Here is a 13,966-nt window from a genome sequence, read left to right on the forward strand (position 1 = left end):
TATCCAAAAATCCACCTACCAGACTTTAAACAAATGTTAAAAGGGTTTTGAAAGCTAGAGGAATACTTTAAAAATCAACATTTTATGTTTTGAAAGTAGAGGTCGCGTACGTATCACTATGCTCGCGTACACATCATTGAAAAATTTGGCCATCCTGCGTACGTGTCACTCAGCCGCATACGCAAAGGCACTGGACAGAGATCACCATCCGCATATAAAGGGGTCCGCGTATGTGGGCTTAGCAGCAGAAGCAAAAAGTTGCTAAGTCCAAAATTTCTGTTTTGCACACCGAACTTTGAACGCGCATAACTTTTTTTATTTTAAAACATTTTTTCTCCGTTTTTCAAACGGTATAAACCTCTCAGACCAAATTTTCTTTCAAGACAAGTTTGATAAAATTCGGAGGTCCAGAGACCAAGTTATGCTTCGAAAAAGTTGGTCAAAAATAATAGTTTTCATTAAAATTTACAAACCTCAACTTTCAAAACATACTAATTTCAAACCTATTAAAAACCGACCCAAACCTTACCAAATTAGCATCAAACATTCCCAACTCATAATTCCAACCTCCTCATTCATCCCATCATCTACCAATTCTCCACTTTCATCGATCTCAACTCAATATCTCAAATTCAAACAATTTTCAATATACATCATCAATTATTTATATCAATTACAATATCAACTTTACCACCAATATAGTACCAACAACAACTTCAAATTCATTAACCATTATACATATACCAAATTACACACACATCATCCATACAAGTCTCTATCACAACCTCCAAAACTATTAACCACACACATAATAATCAATATCAACCAACCACAACATCACAATTCAATTCCTATCTTAAGGCCGCTAGCCTATGTTTTCATGATACATTATATTTTAGATATGAGAAACCAAAATCATACCTTGACCAGTTCCTTCTCCGCTTGGAACACCACAAATTATCACTGTTCCGCAAATGCTCACAGCCCCAAATAGTGCGCCAAATAGAATTACCTCAACCCAAATTCAGCTTACTGACACCACCAATTACTTCAAACTTCCAACAACTAATCTAACAATATACAGTGTCATCATAATTTAACATAGGGTTTACTAAATTGAAGATTCACCAAGGGTTAAGAGCTCCTTACCTTACACATGAACTATTAGAACAACACCCAATTATTTTTCGCAAGCTAATTCGATCCTAAATCATCAAAACATCATAACTCTCAATTTCAACATTCATGAATTTCGAAACTGAAGAGGGAAAATCTGGGTGAGAAAAATTGAATTTCTTACTAAATTGGTTAGTGGACTTTGTAGAGAATTCTAGGACGAACGTGTGACCACTGACATCTCGTCAATCAGAGTTCCGGATAAAAAATTACGTTGGATTGAATATTGAAATTCAAATTGGAACCCTCCCTTCTCACCTCTCTTCCATTTCAGCGTGAATCACATATGGGGAGGGTTTATGGCTGAATTGCTTAGCTTTAGGTTTATATATATTGGGCTATTTGGCCCGTTTTGGACCCAGTCCAACCAATTCGATTTGTTCGGCCCAATCTTGGGCCAAATTCTTTAAAATTAGTGTCAAAATTCTTATTTTAATTTTTCTATCTCATTAAACTATAAAATTCTATTTTCTAATTTGTTAGAATAATAATTAATTTATTTGCTAATTATTTACTAATTTTACGTGCTTTACAGCTTGCGTGTCGAAACAACCGGCAAGCTAGGATCAGTATATGCCACTAGTGGAGTTTGCATACAACAACAGCTATCATTCAAGCATTGGGAAGGCTCCGTATGAGATTTTGTATGGAAAGAAGTGCCAATCTCTACTGTGTTGGTATGAACCTAGAGAATCAAGTTTATTGGGGCCTGATTTAGTAACTGAAACTACCAAACATATTAAGAAAATCTGAAATAAAATGCTTACTCCTCAAAGCCGACAGAAAAGTTATGCCGATCAGAGACAGAAACCTTTAGAATTTGATGAGGAAGATCATGTATTCCTAAAGGTTACTCCAACAACAAGAATAGGTAGAGCGATCAAAGCAAAAAAATTGAATCATCGTTACATCACTCTGTTTCAGATTCTGAAGAGAATTGGACCGGTGGCATATCGGATAGCTCTACCACCACATCTTTCGAACTTGCATGACGTATTTCACATCTCGCAGTTTCGGAAGTACATTTTTTATGCCAGCCACATTCTAGAACCAAAATCAGTTCAATTGAAAGAGGATTTGATGCTTCAAGTGACTCTGGTCAAAATTGATGATACCAATATTAAGAAACTGCATAAAAAAGAGTTTTCATTAGTTAAAGTTTCTTGGAGTCGGTTTGGAATTGAAAAACACACTTGAAAACTTGAATCCGAAATGAGAAAGGACTATTCACACCGCTTTTCGAGTAACTAAATTTGAATTTTAAGGGCAAAATTCTTATTTAGCTGGGTAGGATGTAAACCCCGTATAATTAATAAATAATTAGCTAATAAATTAACTATTAATCAAATAAATTAGGAAATTAAATAATTTTATTAATCCATAGAGGTAAAAATATTAAAAATTATGAATTTCAACACTAATTTTAAAGGTTTTAGCCCAAAAACAGGCTAACGAACCGAGCCGGATGGACCGGACCTAAGACCTACCATAAAAAAGTAAGAGCTCAGCTCTTCTTTCTCAAACTTAGAGGGAATCACGCTGAAACACAAAGGGAGGGAAGAACAAGAGAAATCAGACCCTAGTCTCAAATTCAATCTCCCATATCTTTCAATTTGGAGCTCCAATCGTCACACTGTTTGTGGCCACGCAACTACCGTATCGAACTCTATAAAACCCACTAAACAAAGTGGTATGTACCTTACTATTTCTTACTGAGCCTTCCCCCTTACAATTTCAAAAATTTAGGTTTTTTATTTTGAGAAATTATGTAATTTTAGTATTTTAGGATTGAATTAATTTTAAAAACTTACTAGATCTTGTCCCAAACGACTATGGGTCAGGTGAAAAACCACTAACACTTATAAATCATTGATAATTATGAATTCTATGTTAATTTTAAGTGATATTATTTGATATTAGATTAAATTATATGTATATTTTTATAACATTTACTAGTTTATCAAACATATTTATTATATATTTTGAAAAAAATGCAAAAAATATAGTTAAAGTCAAATTTTACATTCTCTCCCGCCGTGACTATCAATAATTTAATACGAAGGTGAAAGAATGTGACCAACACTTCAATATACATAGCCAACACACAAAAAAGAGTCATTTTTCCTGCTATAGGAAATTTCAATTAAAAAAATTTAAACAACCCCAAAATTCTACGTTCATATTCTACTTATGAAAATAACTTGGTCGAAAAGTCATCCATCCAAGCATGTGATTTTCCATTTCTCACTTGTTTTAAAGAGACCAGTTTGTTCCTATATGAAGCAAGGATATTTCATTGAATTATTGTGTTCATATATTAGATATATTTTGAATGTTATTTATTCGATATTTATCTCTTTTGTGTTTTAATAAAAATAAAAAATATATATTTTTAAACAATTTTATTGGATAATTAGCAAAAAGTTCAATCAATTTCGGTCCATTTTTATTGACCTAAATTCCAAGGTCCACTGAAACAAAAAAAAAAAACAAAATTTTACTCTATTATTTATCCTTTTAATCTTAATTTAAAAAAAAAACACCACAACTGTCTCACTCTTACTCTGCATGTCGTCACCTGCGTTGTCAGCCTCCGCCCCAGACCACATCCGCACCGCCGTCGCCTCCTCCAGTGTTGATGTGAACAAGCCCATTGCGTCATGTTGCTTTCGTTGCGGTGACGCCGTCCACCACGGTCAAGAAGTCACACCAAGTTGTATGTCTCTTCCGCTGTGCTACACAACCTTCCCATCCGTCGCCACCCCAATTATCACGCCGCGCCGTTTGCCTCTTCTGTTGCGTTGCATCGCGTCTCAACCGTCTCCGCCGTGAAGTCGTGATGCCGCGTCTCTTCCTACTCCTCCTTCATCATGTCTTGCCTCCTCCTCCTCTTCTGTCGAGTCACGTCCCATCCCTCAAAGGTTAGTGGATGTTTTTCTTCGATTTTCTGGATGTTTCATCTCTCTTTCGGGATTTAGAAACTTAGTAGACGGCTTCATATGAGATTAGATATTTCTTTTATTTGAGATTGAGTTGATGTTTCTTTTATTTAAAAGTGAATGTTTCTTTTATAAAGATTGAATGTTTTTAATCCCTATATCGACGACGTGAATGGCGTTCTACGAGGCACAATGCGGTGGCAGCAAGGCGGTAGTCTGCGCAACGAGAACATTCTGTTTGGCAAGAATGGTGGCACATTGCAGCGGCAGTGAAGCAGCGGTTTGCGTGAGGGAGAAGGCCGGCACGATGAGAGGAAAGGTTTGACAACACTGTATTTAGAGAGCGGTTAATTTACTAAATTCATATTATTCAAAAATGTTATTAATGTCAATTGATCATAATCTAATTTTAAAAAATAATTTAAAATTAATAAATATTAAATAAAATTAGTTAAAATTAGCTGATTTAGGTGTTGGTCTCTTATATTTTTTTTAAATATATTATACTCAAATATTATCACAAATCGAGATGTTTAATCTTAGTCTTGACTTATATGAAACCAAAAATTTTTTTAAATGTTTTATGCAATAAAAAATTAAAAAAATTAATTTACATTTTAAATATAAATAAAATATCAAAATAATTATAATTTATTAAAAATATATTTTATATTTTATATATATGATATTTCTGTCATGAAAACTAAAATTAGTGTCTATACATGTTTATCTCTATATTTCATAAGTTCCAACTCAAAATGCACCATCAGGCACTAAAGCCTTGTTAATAATGTTATATATCGATGTAAGTTAATTCTTATGCTTTTACCAGTAATTTTAGACAAACAATTTTTTTACGTCATTAAGTTCAGTCAAATTATGATACATATTCTTTTTTTTTCGTTCATTATCTTTTTTTTTTTCTTTTTTCTCTTACGTCTCGTTCTTTTTATTTTTTTCATTTGATTTTTATTTTTTTATTTTTCTCCATCATTATCATTATTATCATCATCATTATTTTTTTTATATATTTTCTTTTATTCTTGTTTTTCTTTTTTATTTGTTTATTTGTTTGTGTATTTTTTAAAATTTTATACAGGAGAAAAATAAAAAAATAACAAAAAAAAATGAAAAAAGAAGAAGAACGATATCAAAATCTTTTACATAAAACACAAAACTTATCACATACAGAATTTAAATTGGTCTTCATGCCATGTTGCAAAACAGTTTTTTTTTTTAGAATTTAAGAGTGTGCAATTCAAATTTAAAATAAATTTATTTATATAAAACTAAAATCTTCCGATCTATTTTAGAATAAAATATAATAAAATACAAAAAAATATGTTGGAAGAAAAAAAAAGATTTATTAAGAAAAATTTCGGTGTCACAGTTAAAAAAATTTGGTATTATTTTTAAAAAATTTTGGTGTTATTTTTTTGTATTCTTATTAAAAAATTATAATGTTAAAATTCAAAAATTTTTTGTGTCAAGTTTAAAAAGTTCGATATTATTTTTCTGATAAATTTTGTACAATTCAAAATTTTTTTTTTCTTCATCATTATTGTTATCATCTTCTTATTTTTCTTCTTTATGTTTTCATGTTGTGTCAACCTTTTATAATTTTTTTTGTTTTTAGCTTTTTAAAAAAATAAAATAAATAAAAAATAGAAAATGTTGCAATAACACTAGTAAGATCGAGGAGGAAGAGAAAAAGAAAAAGAAATAAAAAAATCACGCCGTAATAATAATAATAATAATAATAATAATAATAATAATAATAATAATAATTATTATTATTATAATAATAATAATAATAATAATAATAATAATAATAATAATAATAATAATAATAATAGAAAAACGACAAATAAGAGAAAACATAAAAAAAAAAGAAGACAAATAAATTTGTAATTGGGTGTCACTCAGATAAAGACGTCTAAAACGTCTTTTTTTAAAGATATTTTTTAGCAATTAAAATTTAAAACATATAATTGATTAAATTGTGTGTTATTTTTGTCAAAATTAATCCAGATAAATTAATTTGATCGAAAAAATAGTAAATCAAATTTTGAACGATTTAAATTAATATTATTTTTTATAAAAAATAAATACAATACCCTTATTATAAAAAATGACTAAAATATTCCTATTTTTTTAAGTTCTTCCATTGTACAAGAGTTATTAGTTTGTTGTTGTTGTTCTTGTTCCTTTTCTTATTGTTTGTGTTACTGGTTTAGGTTCCTTAAAATTAATGCTGAGGGTAAAGTTCCTGTAATAAAGTTTGATGAGAAGTGGGTTTCTGATTCGGATATCATCACACAAATTCTAGAAGAGAAGTATCCTATCCCACAATTGGTAACTCCACGCGAAAAAGCTACAGTGTATGCATCTATCTTCTAGATTTCCTGATCATTACTAGATATTTTTGTGCTATTATTATGTTTTTCTTGTGCTTGATTTACTTGGTTTGGAATATTTAGAGAGAAAAATGAAGCATAGTTGCTGCAAATTAGACAAGCCTAGCAACATTCGTTTTCTCCTCTGTCAGTTTTTTATTCTTAAATATTAAGATGAATATATTAGATGTCCTCCAATTAACTAATACATGCATGAAGTTTTGTATGTAGTGGGTTGAAGATCTTTTCTACATTTATTGGATTTCTCAAGAGCAAAGATCCCAATGATGGAACAGAGCAAGCATTGCTAAGTGAACTAAGCACTTTCAACGATTACTTTAATAAAAATGTACGACTTATTTTTGCTTTTCTCTTTCTTCTATTGTTTGCATTCTTTATTGGTCAGTAATTTGTTGATAAAGTCATAAACATATTTACCATCTTCTATGGTTCTCCTTGATGAACCAACGTTTGATCTTTGTGCCATTTTAGTGTATATTTCATGAAGTTATTATGAAAGCTCACATACCCATTCAAGATATGCCAAAATCTATTTTTATCTTTATTCTTGTAGATATTCGCTGTAAAATGTACCACTGATATTTTTACTCCCTTTGCTTAAGACATCAGGGATTTGAATTGAGTTGATTGTTGAATTGGAAGCAAGTAGTCCAGAACTTATTCCTGAACTAGGAATCTGTTGCTTTAATCAATCCTGGGAGGTAGAGACATAAGCTAGAATCTCTCAATTCTTTCTCGTGCTCGAGAGTAAACATTAATTTCATTTCCAGCACATTACTTAGACAAACATAGAGAAACAAGTTGTTTGACTAATCTAAGGGCCCTTTGTAGGCTTGTACTCCCATACAAGTCATTTAGGTTATCTGAGAGTGATTATGGAGAACTCAATTCATAATATTTATATAGCACCCTTTGTCATTAATGTGACATCTTGTGTGCTACTAATTCACCATGCTTAACTAACAATTACTTTGGTATAATTTAAAGTCTGTAAATTAAAACTTGTGCAGGAAATTTCTTATATTTTCATTTAACGGACGATTCTTGCAATTTTTATATAGGGTCCTTTTGTCAATAGAAAAGACATATCTGTAGCTGACTTATCTCTTGGACCAAAATTTTATCATTTGGAGATTGCATAAAATTAATAAATTTGTATATGCTTTATTATCTTTTAAGAGAAATTTATGTATAAATATTTTTGAATTTAATGAAATATTTTATTTTGTAGTAATTAATTTTAGTATATTTATATTATGTACAATAATAATAATTGTTGGTAAAAATAATTTGAAATTTTTGAAAAAAGATAAGTTGTTATTTCTAAAAGAGTGAGTATAATTAAAAGGGTATTAAGATTTTAGCAGCAATAGTAATAGCAACTAAAAGTGAATAATATTCTAATTCTAGGATTATTTTTAGTAGCCATATAAATTGCCGGTAAAATAATTTTTGGCGGCAATAGTAATGGTCACTGGAAGTGAATAACATTCCAATTTTAGAATCTTTTTTGGTAGCCATATAAATTGTCAAGAAAATGACCACCAAAAGTTATATATTTTTTGCGGTAATTAAAATGGTCTTTACCGGTAAATGTTATAATTGCCGCTAAAACCTTTTAGCGATAGAGCTTAACACAGCTAATGTCTAATTACCGGCAAATGTAATAGCGGCTATTTTTACTGCTGCTAAAAGTAATTTTTCTAGTAGTGAACCTCCATGACCGTGAGGCTTTTGACTCCAATTTTTTACGATCTGTAACTCTAATAAAAAAATCTAATTCGATAAATTTGTTCGTATCCCCCTCCTCTACATGTTGGCATTATTTTTGTCCGATAAAAATTGACGATGACTGGTGGACGAAATTGTGATCCATATTCTTTTGTATTTGTATGAAATCATTATTATGGCACCAGTTGAATTCACAAGTCCGTTCAACTAACCAGCAAGTGTACTGGGTCGTCCAAGTAATAAACCTTACGCGAGTAAGGGTCGATCCCACAGAGATTGTTGGTATGAAGCAAGCTATGGTCATCTTGTAAATCTCAGTTAGGCAGGATAAAATTATGGAATTTAGAAAATCAAATATAAAAAGAAAATAAAAGGGATAGAAATACTTATGTAAATTAATAGTGGGAATTTCAGATAGGCATATGGAGATGCTGTGCTCCTCTTGAAACTCTACTTCACTACTTGCTCTCCCTTCAATCCTTCTTACTCCTTTCCATGGCAAGCTGTATGTAGGGCATCACCGTTGTCAGTGGCTACATCCCATCCTCTCAGTGAAAACGTTCCTATGCTCTGTCACAGCACGGCTAATCATCTGTCGGTTCTCAATCAGGTTGGAATAGAATCCATTGATTCTTTTGCGCTTGTCATCACGCCCAGCCTTCAGGAGTTTGAAGCTCGTCACAGTCATTCAATCCCAGAATCCTACTCGGAATACCACAGACAAGGTTTAGACTTTCCGGATCCTCATGAATGCCGCCATCTATCTAGCTTATACCACGAAGATTCTGTTGGGGAATCTAAGAGATATGCGCCCGGCCTAAGGTAGAACGGAAGTGGTTGTCAGTCACGCGCGTTCATAGGTGAGAATGATGATGAGTGTCACGGATCATCACATTCATCAAAGTTGAGTGTAACGTATATCTTGGAATAAGAATAAAAGAGAATTGAATAGAAAATAATAGTAATTGTATTGAAACTTGAGGTACAACAGAGCTCCACACCCTTAATCTATGGTGTGCAGAAACTCCACCGTTAAAAATACATAAGTGAAAGGTTCAGGCATGGCCGAATGGCCAGCCCCCAAAGAGATCAAAAGACCGAATGGTCAAGAGATGTCAAATACATTAGTTAAATGTTCTATTTATAATAAACTAGCTCCTAGGGTTTACATGAGTAAGTAATTGATGCATAAATCCACCTCCGGGGCCCACTTGGTGTATGTTTGGGCTGAGCTTGATCTATCCACGAGCTGAGGCTTCTCTTGGAGTTGAACTCTGAGTTATGACGTGTTTTGGGCGTTCAACTCCGGATCATGACGTTTTTCTGGCGTTTAACTCCAGACAGCAGCATGTACTTGGCGTTCAACGCCAAGTTACGTCGTCAATTTCCGAATAAAGTATGGACTATTATATATTGCTGAAAAGCCCTGGATGTCTACTTTCCAACGCCGTTGAGAGCGCGCCATTTGGAGTTCTGTAGCTCCAGAAAATCCATTTTGAGTGCAGGGAGGTCAGATTCCAACAGCATCAGCAGTCCTTTTGTCAGCCTTTTTCAGAGTTTTGCTCAAATCCCTCAATTTCAGCCAGAAATTACCTGAAATCACAGAAAAACACACAAACTCATAGTAAAGTCCAGAAATGTGAATTTAACATAAAAACTAATGAAAACATCCCTAAAAGTAGCTTGAACTTACTAAAAACTACCTAAAAACAATGCCAAAAAGCGTATAAATTATCCGCTCATCACAACACTAAACTTAAATTGTTGCTTGTCCCCAAGCAACTGAAAATCAAATAGGATAAAAAGAAGAGAATATACTATAAATTTCAGAATATCAATGAATATTAATTATAATTAGATGAGCGGGACTTGTAGCTTTTTGCTTCTGAATAGTTTTGGCATCTTACTTTTTCCTTTGAAGTTTTGAATGATTGGCTTCTCTAGGAACTTAGAATTTCGGATAGTGTTATTGATTCTCCTAGTTAAGTATGTTGATTCTTGAACACAACTACTTATGAGTCTTGGCCGTGGCCCTAATCACTTTGTTTTCCAGTATTACCACCGGATACATAAATGCCACAGACACATAACTGGGTGAACCTTTTCAGATTGTGACTTAGCTTTGCTAAAGTCCCCAGTTAGTGGTGTCCAGAGCTCTTAAGCACACTCTTTTGCTTTGGATCACGACTTTAACCACTCAGTCTCAAGCTTTTCACTTGGACCTTCATGACACAAGCACATGGTTAGGGACAGCTTGATTTAGCCGCTTAGGCCTGGATTTTATTTCCTTAGGCCCACCTATCCATTGATGCTCAAAGCCTTGGATCCTTTTTACCCTTGCCTTTTGGTTTTAAGGGCTATTGGCTTTTTCTATTGCTCCTTCTTTTTTTTTTCGCAAGCTTTCTTTTTTTTTTTGCTGCTTTTTCTTGCTCCAAGAATCAATTTCATGATTTTTCAGATCCCCAATAACATTTCTCTTTGTTCATCATTCTTTCAAGAGCCAACAATTTTAACATTCATAAACAACAAGATCAAAAGACATATGCACTGTTCAAGCATACATTCAGAAAACAAAAAGTGTTGTCACCACATCAATATAATTAAATTAAATTCAAGGATAAATTCGAAATTCATGTACTTCTTGTTCTTTTGAATTAAAACATTTTTCTTTTAAGAGAGGTGAAGGATTAATGGAATTTATTCATAGCTTTAAGACATAGTTACTACATACTAATGATCATGAAATAAAGACACAAAACATAGATAAACACAACATTAAAAACCGAAAAGCAGAAAGAAATAAGAACAAGGAATGAATCTACCTGAGTGAGGGTGGCGCCTTCTTGAAGGTCCAATGGTGCTCTTTTGAGCTCTTCTATGTCTCTTCCTTGCTTCTGTTGAATGATTCCTAGTAATTTTGGTGTTTCTATCCTTAGTTGCTTCCAATATTTGTGTGAAGGACAACTTATCCCCTGAGGTATCTCAGGGATCTCTTGATTTGCAGCCACATGTTCTACCACTGAGCTATGACGGCTTTATATGAGTCTTTCCATCTCCCATGACTCAGAGGTGGAAGCTTTTGTCTTCCCCCCCTTTTTTTTTGGATGTCTTTGGCCTTAGGTGCCATTAATGGTTATGGAAAAGCAAAAAGCTATGTTTTTACCACACCAAACTTAGAAAATTGCTCGCCCTCGAGCAAGAGAAGAAAGAAAAGATGAAGAAGAAGAAGAAGATATGGAGGAGATGGAGGCATGTGTGTAGTCGGCTATATGGGTGGGTTTGGGTGGGAAAGAGTTTTAAATTTTGAGGGTGGGTGGGGTTTATGGAGAAGAGTGGATAGAAGTGAGTGGTGAATGAAAAACAGAAGGGATGACCATGAATGGAGAGAGAGAGGGCGAGGTAGGTGGATCCTGTGAGGTCCACAGATCCTGAGGTGTCAAGGAATTCCATCCCTGCACCAAATAGGCATGTAAAATGCCTTTGCACACCATTCTGGCGTTTAAACGCCCATTGGTACACATTCTGGGCGTTCAACGCCCATGTAAAGCATGTTTCTGGCGTTGAACGCCAGTTTCATGCTTGTTACTGGCGTTCAGCGCCAGCTTTTCTTCTCCAGGCCCATTCCTGGCGTTCAGCGCCAGAATGTTGCTTGTTTCTGGCGTTCAGCGCCCGAATGATGCTCTGTTCTGGCGTTGAACGCCGGTCAGATGCACCTTACTGGCGTTGAACACCAGCCTGTGCGTCCTCCAGGGTGCGAATTTTTTCTTCTGCTGTTTTTGATTCTGTTTTTAATTTTTATGATTTTTTCGTGACTCCTCATGATCATGTACCTAATAAAACACAAAATAGCAATAAAATATAATAAAATAAAAATTAGATAAAATTGGGTTGCCTCCCAACAAGCGCTTCTTTAATGTCAATAGCTTGACAGTGGCTCTCATGGAGCCACAAGGTGATCAGGTCAATGTTGTATAGTTGTCCACACCAAACTTAGAGTTTGGATATGGGATCTTAACACCAAACTTAGAGTTTGGTTGTGGCCTCCCAATACCAAACTTAAAGTTTGACTGTGGGGGCTCTTCTTGACTCTGAGCTGAGAGAAGCGCTTCATGCTTACTCTCTTTTGTCATAGAGGGATGGCCATGTGCCTTAAACACAAGGTAGTCCCCATTCAATTGAAGGACTAATTCACCTCTATTGACATCTATCACAGCTCCTGCTGTGGCTAGGAAAGGTCTTCCAAGGATGATGCATTCATCATCTTCCTTCCTAGTGTCTAAGATTATGAAATCAGCAGGGATGTAAAGGCCTTCAACCTTTACTAGCACGTCCTCTACTAACCCATAAGCTTATCTCAATGACTTGTCTGCCAATTGCAATGATAACAAGGCAGGTTGTACCTCAATGATCCCCAGCTTCTCCATTACAGAGAGTTGCATAAGATTTATCCCTGACCCCAGATCACACAGAGCTTTTGCAAAGTTCATGGTGCCTATGGTGCAAGGTATTAAGAACTTGCCAGGATCTTGTTTCTTTTGAGGTAGAGTTTTCTGAATCCAAGTATCTAGTTCACTAATGAGCAAGGGAGGTTCACTTTCCCAAGTTTCATTACCAAACAACTTGGCATTCAGCTTCATGATAGCTCCTAAGTATTGAGCAACTTGCTCTCCAGTCACATCTTCATCCTCTTCAGAGGAAGAATAGTCTTCAGAGCTCATGAATGGCAGAAGGAGATTTAATGGAATCTCTATGGTCTCTATATGAGCCTCAGATTCCTTTGGATCCTTAATAGGCAACTCCTTCTTGCTTGAGGGACGTCCCAGGAGGTCTTCCTCACTAGGATTTTCGTCCTCCTCCTCCCTTGTGCATTCGGCCATGTTGATCACATCAATGGCCTTGCACTCTCCTTTTGGATTCTCTTCTGTATTACTTGGGAGAATACTGGGAGGGGTTTCAATGACTTTCTTACTTAGCTGGCCCACTTGTGCCTCCAAATTTCTAATGGAGGATCTTGTTTCATTCATGAAACTGAAAGTGGCCTTTGACAGATCAAAGACTATGTTGGCTAAATTAGAAGTGTTTTGTTCAGAATTCTCTGTCTGTTGCTGAGAAGATGATGGATATGGCTTGCTATTGCCCAGCCTATTGCGTCCACCATTGTTAAAGCCTTGTTGAGGCTTTTGTTGATCCTTCCAGGAGAAATTTGGATGATTTCTCCATGATGAGTTATAGGTGTTTCCATAAGGTTCACCCATGTAATTAACCTCTGCCATGGCAGGGTTCTCAGGATCATAAGCTTCTTCAGAAGCTGCCTCTCTAGTACTGTTGGATGCATGTTGCCATCCATTCAGATTTTGAGAGATCATGTTGACCTGTTGAGTCAACACTTTGTTCTGAGCCAATATGGCATTCAGAGCATCAATTTCAAGAACTCCTTTCTTTTGGGGTATCCCATTATTAACGGAATTCCTCTCAGACGTGTACATGAACTGGTTGTTCGCAACCATGTCAATGAGTTCTTGAGCCTCTTCGGGCGTTTTCTTCAGGTGAATAGATCCACCTGCAGAATGGTCCAATGACATTTTCGAAAATTCAGAGAAGCCATAATAGAATATATCTAATATGGTCCATTCTGAAAACATGTCAGATGGACATCTTTTGGTCAGCTGCTTGTATCTTTCCCAAGCTTCATAGAGGGATTCA

At 34.6% G+C, this 13,966-nt stretch overlaps 1 protein-coding gene across 1 annotated transcript; it reads left to right on the plus strand.

Annotated features, from left to right (window-relative positions):
• Positions 1-4,307: 4,307 nt before the first annotated feature.
• LOC130975420 (glutathione S-transferase DHAR3, chloroplastic-like) lies at positions 4,308-7,674 on the plus strand. Its single transcript, XM_057900220.1, has 4 exons — positions 4,308-4,384; positions 6,353-6,496; positions 6,743-6,860; positions 7,594-7,674. The coding sequence occupies exons 1-4, from the start codon at positions 4,308-4,310 to the stop codon at positions 7,672-7,674; spliced, it is 420 nt and encodes a 139-aa protein (XP_057756203.1).
• The last annotated feature ends 6,292 nt before the right edge of the window (positions 7,675-13,966 follow it).

Source organism: Arachis stenosperma, chromosome 4 (genome assembly GCF_014773155.1).
Source record: "Arachis stenosperma cultivar V10309 chromosome 4, arast.V10309.gnm1.PFL2, whole genome shotgun sequence".
In the NCBI taxonomy this organism is placed as follows: Eukaryota; Viridiplantae; Streptophyta; class Magnoliopsida; order Fabales; family Fabaceae; genus Arachis; species Arachis stenosperma.